The sequence below is a fragment of the Sus scrofa genome, chromosome 2 (assembly GCF_000003025.6).
Source record: "Sus scrofa isolate TJ Tabasco breed Duroc chromosome 2, Sscrofa11.1, whole genome shotgun sequence".
NCBI lineage: Eukaryota > Metazoa > Chordata > Mammalia > Artiodactyla > Suidae > Sus > Sus scrofa.
Genome location: NC_010444.4, coordinates 129,861,250 through 129,878,985, shown reverse-complemented (window position 1 = coordinate 129,878,985; position 17,736 = coordinate 129,861,250). Strand labels below are relative to the sequence as shown.

The window sequence follows — 17,736 nt, the reverse complement described above, 5'->3', positions numbered from 1 at the left end:
CCCCAGGTGGGCACGCTTGCTGACCAGGGTGAAGGCACTGCATGGGTTAGGGCAGCCCTGTCAGCTTGTTCTCTCTCCTTCTTTTTTTTTTTTTTTTTTTGAAAGATCCATAATGATGAAACAGGAAAAGGAACAAGTTAGGACAGGGAAAGTGCCCTGGTGTAGTTCACGGTTTCCCGCCCCCACAGCCCTCTCTCCGAGCCCCTTGCCGCATCCTATCTGGACCATTTCTTTGGAGAACATCAGAGACGTGTATGTCACAGTGAAGCCAGTGGGGAAAGTAACAAAAGAAACAAGTCCAGGGCGCTGTCGCCAGCCCCGTGTGCAGACGTGTGCTGTTTCTGCTCGTGTTCATCTGGAGAAGGACAGGAACGCAGCATTCACACAAATGTTCCAGCTCCTTAGAGAACTGCACAGACGCTCAGACAAGCTGTAAAACCCAATTGAGGGAAAAATAAATGGCATGACTTAGAGGTGTGTGTATTTGGCTTTGTGTCCGGGTCTCCTGTCCACCCTGTGCCCCGAGCACCTGGGGCGGCCACTTGCCGCTGTAGCCAGTGTCATTTCATTTTCAGTGAAATAGCTCATCTGGGCACGTGGAGAAGCCAAGGAGAAAATGGAAGTGAAACAGGTCTGCCCCAGCCCCGCAGTGCCACACAGCTTACAGAGAGGCAGGCGCTCACGAAACCTGTCTTCAACCTGCCCTCGCCAGGGAGTGACCCAAGGTGGAAAGAACGGAGGAGGAAGCACAGGTGGAAAAGGGAGTCGGGCGTGCTTCCTCTCCGCTTGCCCCAGGGTCTTCCTGGAAGCTCCCTGCAGATCAGCCACAGAGCTGGCAGCCCTCGTGCTGGAGAAGAATTCAAGGCTGTGATTCTGAAGCCTTCAGTGGGGATGAGAAGTGGGCCATCGGGTAAGGACAGGGTTCAGGATTATTTTAGGTCTAAAGGTCAGGATCTGAAAGACCTGGTGGGACACCATCCCTCCCAGCTAAGTGCAGGGAGGATTTTGAAGGGTGCTGGCTGGAGGCTGAAGTGATGAGAAACTGTCTCTAGTCAGTGATGCCTGGGGAGTGCAGACCCCGTCCAAAATGTCAGTCCTGCAGAAATACATGGGCTGTGACGTCCCACAGTCCACCTTTTCTGACTTTACAAAAGTGTCAGTGTCTAGGAGATGGCTTGGGAACATCCTGCTTTTCCGCTGCAGCTGAACTGCTCTGGGGTGAGCCTGGCTCTTTGCTCTCCAGTGGGACAAAGTGGAAGAGAACCAGCTGTGAGGCAGGCTACCTGGTTTTGAATCTGGTCCCAGCTTCGGGGGACCAGTGACCTTACCTCTGTAAGCCTCAGTTTCTGCCTCTGTAAAATGGGGATAATACCTACCGCAGACAGTCCATGTAAGGTCTATAAGGCGCCCAGTAAACGGTCTTGAATAAACTTCCTTCCTCTTTCCTCCACTCACAGTTGCCTGGGTTTTGACAACTTTGATCAATGACTGGAAGGACCACAGTTTTCAAAAAAGAGACAGAAAAATTAATTTTAAATAATCCGCACATTTATTGAGCACACTGTGCTTGGGAGTAAAAAGAACTGGCAGAGATCCTTCTGGAGACTGAAACATCTGATTTGATTGAGATCTTTGAGTTATGCGTGGATTTCAATTATCCCTGCATTTCCTGATACTGGAGCCTATGGCTAATTGAGAATTCATCACAGATTTTTAAAACGTGCTAGTTCTGGATCTAGCGCTACGGAGGAAAACAAATATAGCCCATCAGTTGTCTGTGTTCCCAGAAATGAGGGGCTCGTGAGTCACTGAGCTCATATATCTAGCGCCTTCTTGGAGGCTCTGAATTCTGTGCACAAAGACAGCAGAAGGAGACGGGCCCCTAGAGGCCAGGGAGGCAGCGGACGAGCCTGCGATGAGGGTGCCTCCCACAAAGGGCCATTGGTATCAATTTTACAGTTTAACAAGCAGAACTCTCCCCGCCCCTTAAACAGGAAGCTCAGACTGGCTTTTGGGAAATTTGCAAATAATTTTGCCACGTATAAATGTAAGCTGACAGAGCTTGAAAATGTCACTGCTTTCCCCCATCATTAACCTTTCTTCTCACTGGCCTGCACTGGTGAATGCAGGGCCGGCCACATGGGGTGCCAGCTCAGCAGCTGGGGTTGCTGGGTGACTTGGTGATGTCCAAAGGACACCGTTCAGAACCCATCTTCTTTGAGGCCTCTCAACAGCGAGGGACTACCGGCAACCAGGCCCCAAACTGGGGAAATGGATTGGGGCGGGGTGGGAGGGAGTCTTATGGGAATCAATCTAAGACTGTCATCTGGGCATCAGTGCATCTATTCTGCAGTCTGTGTAAGGGCACGGGACCCAGGCCTTGTGGACAGCATCTTGGAATGAAATGAGCGGTCCTGAGTGAGACGGCCTGTGTGTGAGAACCTCCCCAAAGGCATGCACCATTCTGGAAGGGCTGGGGCAGCCCCGCGGGCCTCACAGAACAACAGCAGGGGCCTCTCTGGCCAAGCAACCTATACAGCATCTGAACCTCTTCTCTCAGAAGCCTGTGTCAGCACGAAGGGTGAGAGGAGAGAATCTAAGCGTTGTGGGTAAACCTGCTTCAATCCACAGGAAGCCTCAGACTCAGGCAGGGTCTGCAGAGGTGCCCCTCGGTTGAGGGGGTTTGGACGGGATTTATTTTGTGTGATGAACCTGGTGAAAAGGCAGAGGCCGTCATTCACGCCTTGTGCACAGTGTGGGTCCCTTCTGTGTCTATTTATTTCTTACAGGCTCATTGCTATTTAAGCAAAATCTTCAAAACCGGGGCACACCTGGCTGTGGTCTCTAAATGCTGCGTCCTCCTAAAAAGAATCAGGCCTCCTTGGAGAAACGTCTGAGTCTAGGGCAGGCACAGGAAATGCGTAAGATGAATCTGGAGCACTGTGTCACACCACAAAGCAAGGTGGGCTCCCAGGTCGTGCCGAGGACCCAGGATACAACCCAAAGAGACCCCCAGTAGGGCAACAGGGGCATGGCAAGGAACAAGGCTACTGAGTTGTCACAACTTCTCTACCTTAAAATTCAGGAGCTCATACTGATTCTAAAACCTCAATGGTTACCTTTGGAGCATGCTAAAGGACCAAATCATTACTCCAATAACTGCTTTTTTTAAAAGTGTCTTGGGGGCACTGTACCTTGGAGTATAATTGATGGAGGAGAGTCCTTAGGGACAACTTGAACCTAAAATGTGTAGAAATAATGATAGAATCTAAATGAATCATTGATGTGCCTAATGATCATTAGCGAGTGCAAAAACCATTAGCTGATGAGGAACTTAATAATGGGAGAGTCAGCCCCTCAACTCCTAAACCCACAGGTTGATCTTCACATCACAAGAAAGAGAAGAGCCAACGCCTCCTGATGGAACGCGGGAGAACGTGCAGAGAGGGAGGGCCCTTCGTGGCTCAGCGGTTAATAAACTCAGCTGGGATCCATGAGGATGCGGGTTTGATCCCTGGCCTCGCCCTGTGGGTTGGGGATCCAGCATGGCCGTAAGCTGTGGTGTCGGTCACAGGTCACAGAGGTGGCTCGGATCCAGCATGGGCATGGCCGTGGCCGTGGCCAGTGGCTGCAGCTCCAATTCAACCCCTAGCCTGGGAACCTCCACGTGCTGTGGGTGCGGCCCTGAAAAGAAAAAAAAAAAAAATGTGCATATAAACACTGCGAGACGTTCCTGCAAAAAACTGAACCTGCATGTGATCAGGCATTGCTGTTTATTAGTTTGCAGGAGTTAGAAGGGTCGATAGATTTTGTTACATGACACCAGCAGCAGGGCTTCTCAGAAGCAGGACTCTTGACACTTTGGGGTGGACAATTCATCTAGAAATGTATCAACAAATGTCACCTGTGGACCTTGTTTACATCCCGATTCAGAAAAACCAAACATTAAAAAAAAAAAAAATCTCGAGACAATCAGGGACGTTGGAACACGGGATATCTGATCATATTCAGGAATTATTTGTTTCAGGTGTGCTAAAAGAGTATTGACCACGTTTATAAAAAGCCCTTGCCTCTGAGAGATACAGTCTGAAGGATTTATGAGGAAGTCTGTGCCTTACCTGGGAGCCCAGCAGCTGGCGGAGCAGAGGGTGGGTGTGGGAGACACAAGACGGACAGATGGGCATCCCTAATGAAGACAGGTGTCACAGAGTTCATTAAACTACTCTCTCCACTTTTATATATGTTTACGCTTTTCCACTGTGGAAAGTTATCTAAAAAAAAAAAAAAAAAAAAAGAGTAATACGCAGCTGCCTGACACAAACTCCCTAAAAGGGCTCAGGGCTCTGCCGGGACTGTGAGCTGAGGGTGGGTGGGCTGTAGCTGCGCTATAGGAGTGAGAGGCTCCACAGGAACACCCGGGACCAAGAATAGGCCTGAATCAGAGGCTGTAGGGTCAAGGTGGGTCATTTTCTCTAGTGATGTTACATTATGAGGCTTCTCAATGCCAAGGTCAATGACTCTGCAGTTTGCCCCATTGGAATGAAACTCCATCCAACGGCATAGGAAGGACAGTGGGTTGGCTGCACAGTGATGCCCTGACAGCAGAGACAGGGGTCAGAGAGGCCTCAGGTTCTGTGCCATGAAAAATGCTTTCGGTTACAGATAGAATGCCTGCCGGTCTCAGCGCATGTGATTAAAAACCCCACACCCCGCTGAGACTCTCACTCAGGCACCTGTGAGCTCTTATTCATCCATCAGGCTGCAGCCCCAAAGAGGCCTCCATGCCCTGGACACAGGAGGCAGGCGCAGCTGGGGCTGGAGAAGGCAGGCAGGTGGGGTTGGAGGTGAGAGGGTGATTTGCATGTGGGGTTCTCTGGTTCTCTCTGCATCCCCAGGCAGATGCGAGCAATAGAGTGTGTCCTGATGACCTGCTGCCAGGCGGGTGATCTGCCCCAACCTCACCAGGCTTTCAGTGGAACAGAAAAGTCCTCCAGGCGGTTCAGCAGTGGCCTGGCCAAGAGCCCCTGGTGGAGGAGAGGCAGAGGCAGAGGCGGGGAAGGGTCTGCCAAGAGCCCCTGATGGGTGTAGGGTGCAGGGGAGGGGAGGAGGGGGAAGGGGGTAGTGCTGGGGCACATCCTCTTGATCCATCCCAGCCTGGGGCAAGGAGGATGTGCCTCGTGGGCCCCAGGGCATATAAGAGACTTGCCACCCAAAGGACAAATTGAGGAGAAAGCTTTGTGAATGAAAACCCTTCTGTGGTTCAAAATGAATTAACAACATCTAGACAGAGGGCCAAAAATTGGGTTCTTTATATATAAAAATAAAAATGGATTAAAGACCTAAATGTTGTGGTATATATATACAATGGAATACTACTCAGCCATAAAAAAGAACAAAAGAATGCCATTTGCAGCAAATGCATGGAACTAGAGACTCTCATACTAAGTGAAGACAGAGAAAGACAAATATGATCTCACTCATATCTGGAATCTAATATATGGCACAAATAAACCCTTCCACAGAAAAGAAACTCATGGACATGGAGAACAGACTTGTGGTTGCCAAGGGGGACGGGGAGGGAGTGGGATGGACCAGGAATCTGGGGTTAATAGATGCGAACTATTGCCTTTGGAATGGATAAGCAATGAGATCCTGCTGCATAGCACTGGGAACTATATCTAGTCACTTATGAAAGAGAATGATAATGTGAGAAAAAAGAATGTATATATGTATGTGTGACTGGGTCACTTTGCTGTATGGTAGAAAATTGACAGAATACTGTAAACCAGCTATAATGGAAAAAACAAAAATCATTATTAAAAAATAATAAAATACACTGATTCCCATGCGGTGAAAAAAAAAAAAGACCCATGTAAGCCTGGTACTATAAATCCCAGGGAGGCAAACATAGGCAAAACACACTTTGACATGAATCGCAGGAATATATGTTTTTGGATCTGTCTCCAAGAGTAATGGAAATAAAAGTAAACAAATAGGACCTAATTAAACTTAAAAGCTTTTGCACAGAAAAAGGAAAACTATAAACAAAACAAAAAGACAACCTACAGAATGGGATAAAATATTTGCAAACAATGGGACTGACAAGGTATTAATTTCCAAAATATACCAATAGATCGTACAACGCAGTATCAAAAAAACAAGCCAATCGAAGAATGAACAGAAGATCTAAACAGATATTTTTTCCAAAGACATGGAGATGGCCAGTAGGCACATGAAAAGATATTCGACATCATTAATTATTAGAGAAATGCAAATCAAAACCTCAATGCAATACCACCTCACACCTGTCAGAATGGCCATCATCAAAATGTCTACAAACAATAATGCTCAATATAACTTATTAGAGAAATGCAAGTCAAAACTACAATGAGGTACCACTTCACATGGGTCAGAATTGCCATCACTAATAAGTCTGCAAACAGCTAAGGGAACCCTCCCACACTGTGGGGGGGAACATAAATTGGTACAATCACTATGGAAAATAGTATGGAAGTTCCTCAGAAAACTTTATATAGAACTACAATATGATCCAGCAATCTCATTCCTGGGCATATATCCAACAAAACTACGATTCAAAAAGATACATGCAGCTCTATTCACAACAGCCAAGACATGGAAACAACCTAAATGTCTATTAACAGACAAATGGATTAAGAAGATGTGGTCCAAATACACAATGGACTACTACTCAGCCATAAAAAAGAACAAAATAATGCCATTTGCAGCCACATGGATGCAGCTAGAGAGTCTCATACTAAGTGAAGTTAAACAGAGAAAGACGAATATACAATACCACTTATAAGTGGAATCTAAAAAAAAAGATACAAGTGAACTTACTTACAAAATAGAAGAAGATTCATAGACAGAAAACAAATTATGATTACCAAAGGGGAAAGAGGCAGGGGAGGGATAAATTAGGAGGTTGGGATTAACAAATACACACACTATACATAAAATAGGTAACCAACAAGGACCTACTACATGGCACAGGGAAATATATTCAATACCTTGTAATAACCTATAATGGAAAAGAATATACCACAATAGTGTAAACCAACTCTACATCTTTTTTAAATGGCAGGAAAAGGGATTCTTCTCCTAGAGGAAAACACCAGTTTAAAGGAATTGTGAACCAGAAAATACAACCCCCCCACACATGCGCACACACACATATGTGCATGCATGCACATTAAAAAACTCATCACACACGCAGAGACCACCACCAGAATCCCAAGAGGAGCCAGCTCTTTTTATTGTGGGTAAATAGTCCGCTCGTCTCAAAGAGAAATCCTCCGAAACCCCTTCGGCCTCTTCTGCGCCCATGCTCTGCAGTTCAGCACCACTCAGGGAAGTGCCTGGAGCAGGACGATCTGAGGAGGAGAGAGAAAGAGGCGGCAGGTGAGAGAAGCCGGTCGATCCACGGAGGGCGGGGGAAGCGGGGAAGACGTGGCCGCGTGCCCCTCCACCCCCGACTGGGTCAGGGGCTTAGAGATAAAGGGAGGCTACTACATCTGTCTCCAGGACTCCCTGGTAACTCTTCCGACAAAACAGGGATCAAGGTACCATGTGATACAAGTAGTGATTAACGGGCAACAGACATGGTCCCATTTCTGGCTCCTCCCACCTCTTCTGGGAACTAACCAGCCTCTTCAAACAAGAGCCTTCCGGAATCCTGCCTGTCTCACTTCCCCCAGAGAAGAGTATGGGGGAGCAGTTCACTCGTTTCCGTTTTAACCATCCAGTGTCATCCACTTGGGGTCAGCTGTTGCCTCCTGAGTCTGTTGACGAGAACACACTGGAAAAAAATTGCTTAAGCCAAGCCAGGCGGCCTGTGATATACCATCACAGGGCTGAGCTCATTACTGTAACTTAGGAGTCATGTGCCAAGGGTGATGAAAGCACCCCAACTGCCTTCCTTTATTTCATAATTCAGTGTTTCCCAATCTTCATCATCATCTGAGACAGAGCTGCCTGCCAAGGACTCCTGTTACTTTTTCTAGCAACCTGGGCAGGAGGAGGGGGGAGTCCCCCTGGCGGGTCACGTGGTGCCATAGCACACCGGAGGCTTTGCCCAGCGTGGCAGCCATCCCCTTTCCAGCTGAAGGACTGAATATTATATATTTAAATGAAAACCTGGTGCAGCCACCTGATCAAGGACAAGATCAGTTGTCATCTCAGTTCCACGGATCCAGCACAGCAAGTCGGTGTACAGCTCTCAGACTCGGCAGAGTGTCAGGCCCGGTGCCCTGGGAGGCCAGCTGGCACGAGCCAAAAGATTTTCTCAGCCTCTGGGTCTCAGCGGAGAACTGAGAAGGGACCGGCAAACACGTGCCAGAAATCCTCTCCGTTTCCACCTGAGCCCGGAGCACACGGGGCACCTTGACAGCCACTGTCAGGTTGTCCATTTGTGACCGACTGGCCACATGAGTACCTCTGCCCCTGTTGTTTAAAAGCAGAGATCACAAGGGCCTCCGTCCTGCCTCCTCTTAGGAGCGACCAGCTGATCTCTTTGGCAGACCTGCTGTGTGCTGCCTTCCCTCCCGAAGTGCACCTAGCAGGGCTGCAGTTTTCCGTCTTTGTCTGAATCTTTGATGGAGGCTCACACTGAGCCGTAAGCTCCATCAGGGTCGAGACATGATTTCCCTTTATTAGTATTGACCAGTGCGTGGGACACCGCATGGCACTCGGCGAGGGCTCCACAAACGTTTGTTGAAATTAATTTTTATTCATAAAATGGGTCAAAGGCAGCGCTTCCAGGAGTCTCAATGGCTTTTCTTGTTGAACCATTCAACTGACCGCAAGTGTTAGCTCTGACCAATCCTGTCTCCACTGCAGACTTATGTACACGAACAGCCATGAACCACCTACCATTTCCTAACCAAAGCCTCACCTTTCTTCCCGATTCCCCTCATCAAAAAATGTGAAGGGATCATTAGTTTGAAATTCCTATTCATTTCGACCTCTCCCATCAACTTTAATAGGGCTTTTTATTTTCCGTCTCTATTTATAAATAAGGAAACGGAGAAGCAGGAATGCGAGCTTTTTCAGGATCACGTCATTAAGTGATAACAACTCTGCGGCTCCTATCGGGGGCTTTCCATTCACAGAACTAGTTCAAAGGCACAATGAGTGCTGCTTTCTTCCATGTACAGCCTGGCTGTGGAGGAGGACCACTCAAGTGGGAAAGTACAAATTTGGGACATAACCCATGACTACACTTGGCATGTTTTAAAGAAGAGTTATTCTCTCATTAAAAAAAAAAAAAAAATTTTTTCTTTTTACCTCCTTTGTAATCAGAGCTGAATCACCAGTTCCAGTAATTCCTGTCGTCCGCAGCCCCTTACCGCCCACTAGGAAAAGTGGGGGGTAGGTGCACACTCTCTGGGCCACTTACAACAATTCCCAGCCCCATGACTAACATGTGGCCTCACTAAGGTCCGACCTGCTCTCAAGTACTTGTTGAGTCCGCCACTCCCTCTGCTTAGCGGTACCTCAAGTGACCCCTTACGAGACTCGCTACCAGAACACTTAATCAGCTTCTTGATGTCAGGAAAAATGCATCCTGAAACCTAACTAGCTCGGGAAAGGGCAGCCCCCACCCCGCGCCCCCAGGCTGTGGCTCGCCGCCTCACCTAAGAGGATAGAAGGCGGTGGAAGGCTCTGGATCCAGAGAGAAACCAGAATCCCTTGCCCCCTCCTAAGTCACATCAGCTAACCTACATGACAGCATTTTCTAAACTGCAGCATGCAGAGTTCCCGCCATGGCTTGGTGGAAACAAATCTGACTAGCATCCATGAGGACACAGGTTCGATCCCTGGCCTCGCTCAGCGGGGTTAATGAGCCGCGTTGCTGTGAACTGTGGTGTGGGTCGCAGATGCAGCTTGGATTCCCAGTTGCTGTGGCTGTGGTGTAGGCTGGCAGCTGTAGCTCCGATTCAACCCCTAGCCTGGGAACCTCCATGTGCCAAGGGTGTGGCCCTAAAAGGACAAAAACAAAACAAAACAAAAAGCCTGCTATAAATATCGCTATTAAAGCTACCATTAAAAATAATAATACAATAAACTGCCGCATGCAAATAATTTATTGCATGTGCCATTAAATAGAAGAACATTAGAAACAGAAACTTAAAACAGGATGTGGGGGTCACCTGATACTTGGAAGTGTTCCCATTCTTGGCTGACACTGAGGAGCACTGTTCTCATCTGCGTACGGCTAATATGTACACTATGTCCTAACAGCTGCCTGGGACAGCCGAACAGGCATGGCTGTCAAAGACAGCAGCCTGTGCCATCCGCCTGAGTGCCTAAGAAAACCGCTGGGATCTCTCTCCTTGGTATTCCAGGTGCTTGCTGGGCAATGCCTGGGAAAACTAAATCCCCCAGCGAATTGTTGTTGAAGGAAGGAAAAGAGTGGGTGAATGACGGAACCTCTGGGCTAGCTGTCCCCATGTGCAAAACAAGGATTATGCCACTTGCCCTGGGTGGTATGTGGCACATGAAGCTGAAGTTAACATTTGGGGTGACTACCCTGAGCAGAGTGCCTGGCTGTACGAACATTCAGCAGACATCTCCTCCTTTCCTATTTATGGGATTATTTCCTGATCCCTCCTTCCTCTTTATGGATCTCATGTTGCCTTTCCTCTCCATATGACAATGAAACTATCCCATAGGTAAGGAAGAGGCCAACATGTGATATTCTGTCCTCCCCACAGCATCAGAGCAGCACTGCACACCCAGAACCCTGTTTCTCTTGGCCAGGTTCCCAAAGTTCCCCAGGTGCATGACACAACTCAAGGCCCTGCCTCAAGCTCCATAGGATTTTTTTTTTTTTTTTTTTTTTGCTTTTTAAGGGCCGCACCCACATCTTGTGGAAGTTCCCAGGCTAGGAGTCGAATGGAAGCTGCAGCTGCCAGCCTACACCACAGCCACAGCAACTCGGATCTGAGCTATGTCTGTGACCTACACCACAGCTCACACCAACACCAGATCCTTAACCCATTGAGGGAGGCCAGGGATCAAACTCACGTCCTCATGGGTACTACTCAGATTCATTACCGCTGAGCCAAGATAGGAACTCCTAGAATGTGTGGTATGAGACACCCTGAGTCAACCCAAGCATCCCCTCTGGTGCCAAACCCTTCCTTCTCCACAAAAAGACCACTTTCAGACTTGTTAACGTAAGGACTATTCCTGGTGACCCAGAGGCTGCATCTCCCAGAGTTCAGTCCAGGCTCACTGTTCCTTTCACACTGAATAATAAGAACAATGCAACAGGCACTCAATAAATGTTTCCAGCTCGCTTTTCCCAAAGTTCAAATTTCTTAACAATTTTTTTCTTAGCAGGACAAGAAAGAGAAATGGGCGCCTGGGAAAATGGTTCTGAAGAAAGTTCTGGCCCTCAAAAGAGCTTGGGCTCAGTCCACTGGTTGGAAGGCATCACAGCAAAGGGAGCTGGCAGCAAAGAGGAAGCAAGGCCACGATCCCAGGCTTCGCAAGAGAAAGGACCAGCTGCCAGGGCTGAGGTCAAAAAGCAGTGCCTCTTGGGGGGTGGGCACAGAAGGCGGGAGGCAGAGAATGGAGGGAGAAAGAGACGGAGGAAGAACACAAGTGACCTGGGACCCAGAATTTAGGAAATGAGACAAGGACAAGACCTCTAAGATCACTCTTGGCCATTAAGACTGAAAGCCCAGTTCCACAAGTTGAGTCCTGCTATCCTAAGATGTGTCCTCCAGTGCTGCCACAGAGGACACTGAGCTAGCACTCAGGGCCAGCAACGTCAGAGGACACAGGAGTACATGGAAGGGGGTTTTGGAAATACCCAAGTGTATGCAATAGGCCAAACCAATCTGAAAATAATTACCCAGATTGAGTCACAAAACCCTGGGAGTGGGGGGAGACTAGGGAAGGTGCCTCCACTGTCCCCATCACGGTTGTATGAGGAGGTCTACTCCAAGCCAGATGCAGCGAGAAATTCCGAAGGCTGGCAGATGCTAATGGCCAAGTGGGTCGTGAAAGAAGGCTTAATAGGCAAGTGAGGATGCTATTTGAAATCAAAGATATCAACACCTATAGTTAAGAAAATGGTATATATGGAGTTCCCATCGTGGCGCAGTGGTTAACGAATCCGACTAGGAACCATGAGGTTGCGGGTTCGGTCCCTGGCCTTGCTCAGTGGGTTAAGGATCCGGTGTTGCCATGAGCCTGTGGTGTAGGTTGCAGACGCGGCTCGGATCCCACGTTGCTGTGGCTCTGGCGTAGGCCGGTGGCTGTAGCTGCGATTAGACCCCTAGCCTGGGAACCTCCATATGCCGCAGAAGTGGCCCTAGAAAAGGCAAAAAGACAAAGAAAAAAAAAGAAAAAAGAAAATGGTATATAAAATGCAGAGAAATTGTTAAGGTACACAGACAGGGGCCTGTTTGAATTAATATATAGCCAAAGGAAATATAAAAACCATTGAAATGGAACAAGAGCTGCTCTTCTCTAAGAGCAAACTTGGCTGGCAGTGAAACCGAGAATTCCAATTCTGACTGGTGGAGGAAGCAGTCACATATAATAAATCCGGGGAAATACGTGTTTTATTGTTGGAAGTAATTAAGCTACCAAACAGGCTGTCTCCTTAAACTGAGAGGTGCACTTTGTCTCTGGAGAAACGTCAGCAGGAGACAGGATTTACTGTGCTGTTCAGAGTGAAGGGAAAACACGTAGCGAGGAAGTGAGGGGCAGGAGGTGTGGAGGGAGGAGGCGATGCCCCACCGTGGGTCCGATGTGTGGCTCCAGGGCCCCGTGGCTCCAGGTGGGCCTCTGACTGCCCTCCGCCTGCACCCTGACCCTCCACAACAGCAGGGCGGTGTCCACTCCCAGTCCTGCCCGCATTAATTCACGCTTCTTCCCATTCCACATGCTAAAGTGAAGCTCCCTCTCCAACCTGACACAGGACCTCTGGGAGCTTTACATGTATTTTGCCTAAATACTTTCCTCATTCTCATCAGCTTGGTTCTGAATGTCCCTTTAGCAAGGTGGACACATGACAGATCCACCAAATCCTAAATACTACCTTCCTTGGTGCCTTTTTTGGTAGGAAGAGGAGTCAGTCCCAATTTCAGAATTCTGGGTTGTCCCAGGTAAATATCATGAAAATACCAGAACTTGGCTTCAGGGGCTCAAAAGTTTGCACCCTAAGAATCACTCTCCTCTGGTGGGACGTACTAAAATTCATATCCATCCTGCTACTTCATGTAACATTACTAAAAAGATCCACATTTTGTTTAGAAGCCAATGATCCAGAAGCACAGACTAAAGAGTCTTTTTCAATTTCTCACCCTGTTTTAAACATGTGATCTGGCATACAAATTTGTAAACTGGTACAGCCAACTGTGGGGAAAAGTATGGAGGTTCTTCTAAAAGTTAAAAATAGAGTTACCATATGATCCAGCAATCCCACTGCTGGGCATATATCTAGCAAAGACCAAAACTAATTCAAAAAGACACAGGCACCCCAAGGTTCAGAGCACCACTATTTACAAGAGCCAAGACATGAAAGCAACCTAAAGGTTCATCAACAGATGGAAATGAAATACCATTTTCAGCAACATGGATGGACCTAGAAATATACTAACTGAGGCAAGTCAGACAGAGAAAGACAAATATCACATAGTATCACTTACATGTGGAAGCTTAAAAAAATGATACAAAGGAACTTATTTACAAAACAGAAATAGATTTAGACATGGAAAACAAACTTACGGTTACCCAAGGGGATGGGGGTGGGGGAGATAAATTAGAAGTTTAAGGTTTATATACACCACTGTATAGAAAATATAATCAATAAGGACTGACGGTACAGCACAGGGAACAATAATCAATGTGTTGTAATAACTTGTAACAGTGGAATCTGAAATATATATATATATATATATATATATAGGAATCACCTTGCTGTACACTTGAAATGATCACAACATTGTAAACCAACTGTATACTTCAGTTAAAAATAAAATAAAATATATAGCCCTTGCTGAAGACATGTTTACAATCAAAAACTTTGAGGGAGCAAACCACCATTAATTTTGCTGCAGCTGAGAGAAACGTGAGCATCCCCAGGAACTCAAGAAAACAGACTGTGGAGTTCCCATAACGGCAAACCCAACTAGAAACCATGCGGTTGCGGGTTCGATCCCTAGCCTCGCTCAGTGGGTTAAGGATCCAGCGTTGCCATGAGCTGTGGTGTAGGTTGCAGACTCGGGTCGGATCCTGCGTTGCTATGGCTCTCGCGTAGGCTGGCAGCTACAGCTCCGATTAGACCCCTAGCCTGGGAACCTCCATATGCTTCGGGTGCGGCCCTAAAAGGACAAAAGATAAAAAAATATAAAAAGAAGAACATAGTTAACCAAAGTAGAAACTCAACGAGCTAGATAAACAGATTAGCCAGGGCTGAGAACATAATCAGTGAGATAAATACAAAGAAGTTACCTAGAATACAGCACGAAGAAATCTACAATACACAAAAGAGGGTAAGTTCAACGTAAGTCTAAAAGAAATTCCAGAAGGGAAGAACAGAGAAAGGGGATGAGATAATATTCAACAAAATATGAACATCGAGAATTTTCTTAGTGAAAAACACTAGATAAGACCTGAACAAGAGGAATTGAAAAAAAAAAAAAATCTGTACCTAAACATAGTGGTAAAACTAGACTACCAAATAGGGAGGAAATTAAAACATTTCAATAATCCAGAAATGCAGGCCTAGCCTCCACTGAGGCAGAGATGACTTTGCTATAGAGAGGCCCCTGCCTCCCGACGATCTGTGGGAACAGCGGGAGGTGTAGCTCATTTTCAGAAAACTCCCATTCACGACAAAGTCTAGCAGCCGAAATAGACCCAACAACCTCCTGCCACACATTCAGGGCCACCAATTACGTATTAACTGAGTCCTGGGTTTTCACTCTACACTTCATTAGAGTAAATAATATTCCCCTCTATTAAAACTGCCAAAGTTAGAATTCCCATTGTGGCTTAGCCGTATCAAACCCGACTAGTATCCATGAGGATGCGGGTTCAATACCTGGCCTCATTCAGTGGTTGAAGGATCCAGCACTGCCGTGAGCTGTGGTAGAGGTCGCAGACATGGCTGGGATCTGGCGTTGCTGTGGCTGTGACATAGGCTGGCAGCTGCAGCTCCGATTGGACCCCCAGCCTGGAACCTCCATATGCCTCAGGTACAGCCGTAAAAAGCAAAAAAAACTAAAACTAAAAAAAAAAAAAAAAAAAAAAAAAAGTCTAAGTTTCTTAGTGCCTCGCTAATTAAAGTGATTTCTATAACCTAATTTATCCAGCCTAAAGTCCTTAGAATGAATTTTGATGACAAGAACCCCACCTTGTGGCAACACTTTTCATAACCAAGCTGGGCTGTACAAGGCGCTGCCATTCTCATTCTGAAGATAAATCTGTGTGGAAAAGCTATCATTTTATCTGCTTCACCAGACAGAATTTCTAACCCAGTATTTATCTTGTGTCTGCGACAGCACCAGAGTATATGCAGTAAATCTGCAGAGCACAGTAATTCTGAGACTCTGTGAGTTATTTTCAAGTCTAAGCTGCTAGTCTTTGCACAGCTTACTGTAGGAATATTCTAAGAGAAAAGCAAACACTGATTTGGGGTTACCTTCGGATTTGTTATCATTGATCCATTCTAGGGACGGCTCAAATACTCTACTTTCTACAAGATGGACTCACTTAGCTAAAAGCAGTCACAAGATAAAAACTCCCCAAATGCATAATAAACGACCCCTAATTATCACCACACATAACTTACCCCACACAGCACACACATTCCTGTATTTTCTGTAATTCATACCATACTCTTCTCTCAAAGGTGCCTTTTAATCAGTATCTCTTCTGCATTTTTAGAGATAGTAAAACTGAATTCTAGAAATATTATCTCCGTTTTTTCCTTTAAGAGGAGTATCTCCCCCTGTTTCTCCCACTGCCCTGTTCCCAAATGGCTTTCTTATTATTACTTACAGATTTTGAAAAGCCTTATTGCTAACAAGGTAAACAACACAAAGCACTGAACATGATACGATGCCCGGCTCCAAAAAATTTAGCTATTATTATTGCTTTTATTATTGCTATTATTAATGACAAGAGAGGACTGAAAACAGAGGAGACCTCAAAATAGTTTGCGTGTTTATCTTCCCCACTGTCAGAGCCTTAAAGTAAAATCTAGTTCAAACAAGAGACCCAAGTATTTTTACCAAAAGTAAAAGTGAAAAGGAATTCTTATGGTGCAGTGGGTTAGGGATCCACTGTTGTCACTGCAGCAGCTGGGTTCACTGCGGTAGCACAGGTTCAATCCACTCCCCCCCATCCCCCACCCCCGGTTCCAGGAACTTCTACAGGCCTCGGTATAGCACCCCCCACTCCCGCAAAAAAAGGATGGGATTCCTGTTGTGGCTCAGTGGTTAACGAACCCAGCTAGGATCCATAGGTCGAGGGTTCTATCTCTGGCCTTGGTCAGTGGGTTAACAGATCCAGCATTGCCGTGAACTGTGGTGTAGGTCGCAGACACGGCTTGGATCCTGCATTGCTGTGGCTGTGGTGTAGGCCAGCAGCTGCAGCTCCGATTTGACCCCTGGCCTGGGAACCTTCATATGCCACAGGTGTGGCCCTAAAACAAACAAACAAACAAACAGTAAAACTGAAACAATACTTTTCTCCCCTAAAAATATTACTAAAGTTAAAAAAAGACAGTAAATTAATATTAAAACAGCTTTTTTTATTTGTTAATGTCACATAAGAAATTTAAGCAAGTTATGCTATTTTAAAAAACACAACTAATGCATTTTAGGAGAAACCCTTCCCTCCCCCCTCACCCCTCCCGTTCCCCTCGTGAATTAAGAATCTACGAGAAGTAACCATAAAACAAAGTTTTGTGGAATCCTTCATCCAGAGTGCTTACATGATGATTAGATTAATATTGCCTTCTTACAAAATTTCTCTTTTCTATTTTAAAAAAAAATTTTTGTAGCCTTGATTGTTTTTACAAAAAAATTCAGTACAAAAGTTCGATATATTGAAAAATGCTTTTCTCCTCGTCACAGCACCGTTATATATAGCAGAGAATAATCAAGAGCAGATTGCTAATCTAGATGCAGCAATCTCAAATTATACCCAGACACACAGTGGTTTATTTACCCTCCCCTCCCCTTCTCGTAAGAACTTAAAAAAAAGCACACATACAAAAAACATGTCAAAAATTTGAGGGACCTTTTCCAAACAGTACACAGTTAGTTCAGTGTCGACAGTTCACATCTTGCAACAAAGTGTACGGATATGATTTCTTTTACAAAACTTTCAGTGTCAAAAAAGGAAATTAAGGCCATCAGATTCGCAGCTTAAAAATTCACATAAAGGAAATATAAAAATATTCTGTGCTTCTGAGAAGGCTCTGCACTGCATGTAGGTAAGGATTACCCTACTTCTTTATTTGGAGGAAGACAGTCGACTTGAGAAGTTTACATAATCGCACAGCTTCTATTGGAACCTCTGGGGGCTCCCTGATGAGGAAAACAGAGAGAACCATTAGTGCGAAGGAGAAAACGGATCACAGCATTTCAAAATAAGGCAGAGATACGACAAGTTCAGCAGTACTGAGCTTCGCGCGGACCTTTATTACTTCTCACTTACCCTTTTTTAACCTTCTCTCTCGGACGTCTT

General features: G+C 46.1%; 1 protein-coding gene and 1 long non-coding RNA gene across 2 annotated transcripts in view; both read right to left on the bottom strand.

The window, feature by feature from the left end:
• Positions 7,252-9,861, bottom strand: LOC106509546. The gene is made up of 2 exons (XR_001307177.2): positions 7,663-9,861; positions 7,252-7,391 (listed from the first exon to the last, which is right to left on the bottom strand). It is a non-coding gene; the product is annotated as an uncharacterized LOC106509546 (long non-coding RNA).
• LMNB1 (lamin B1) overlaps positions 16,775-17,736 on the bottom strand; it is a 54,984-nt gene continuing 54,022 nt past the window's right edge. Inside the window, exon 11 of the mRNA XM_003123882.5 lies at positions 16,775-17,576. Within this exon, the coding sequence (XP_003123930.2) occupies positions 17,535-17,576 (42 nt within the window). The 3' untranslated portion in view covers positions 16,775-17,534. The remainder of the gene's footprint in view (positions 17,577-17,736) is intronic.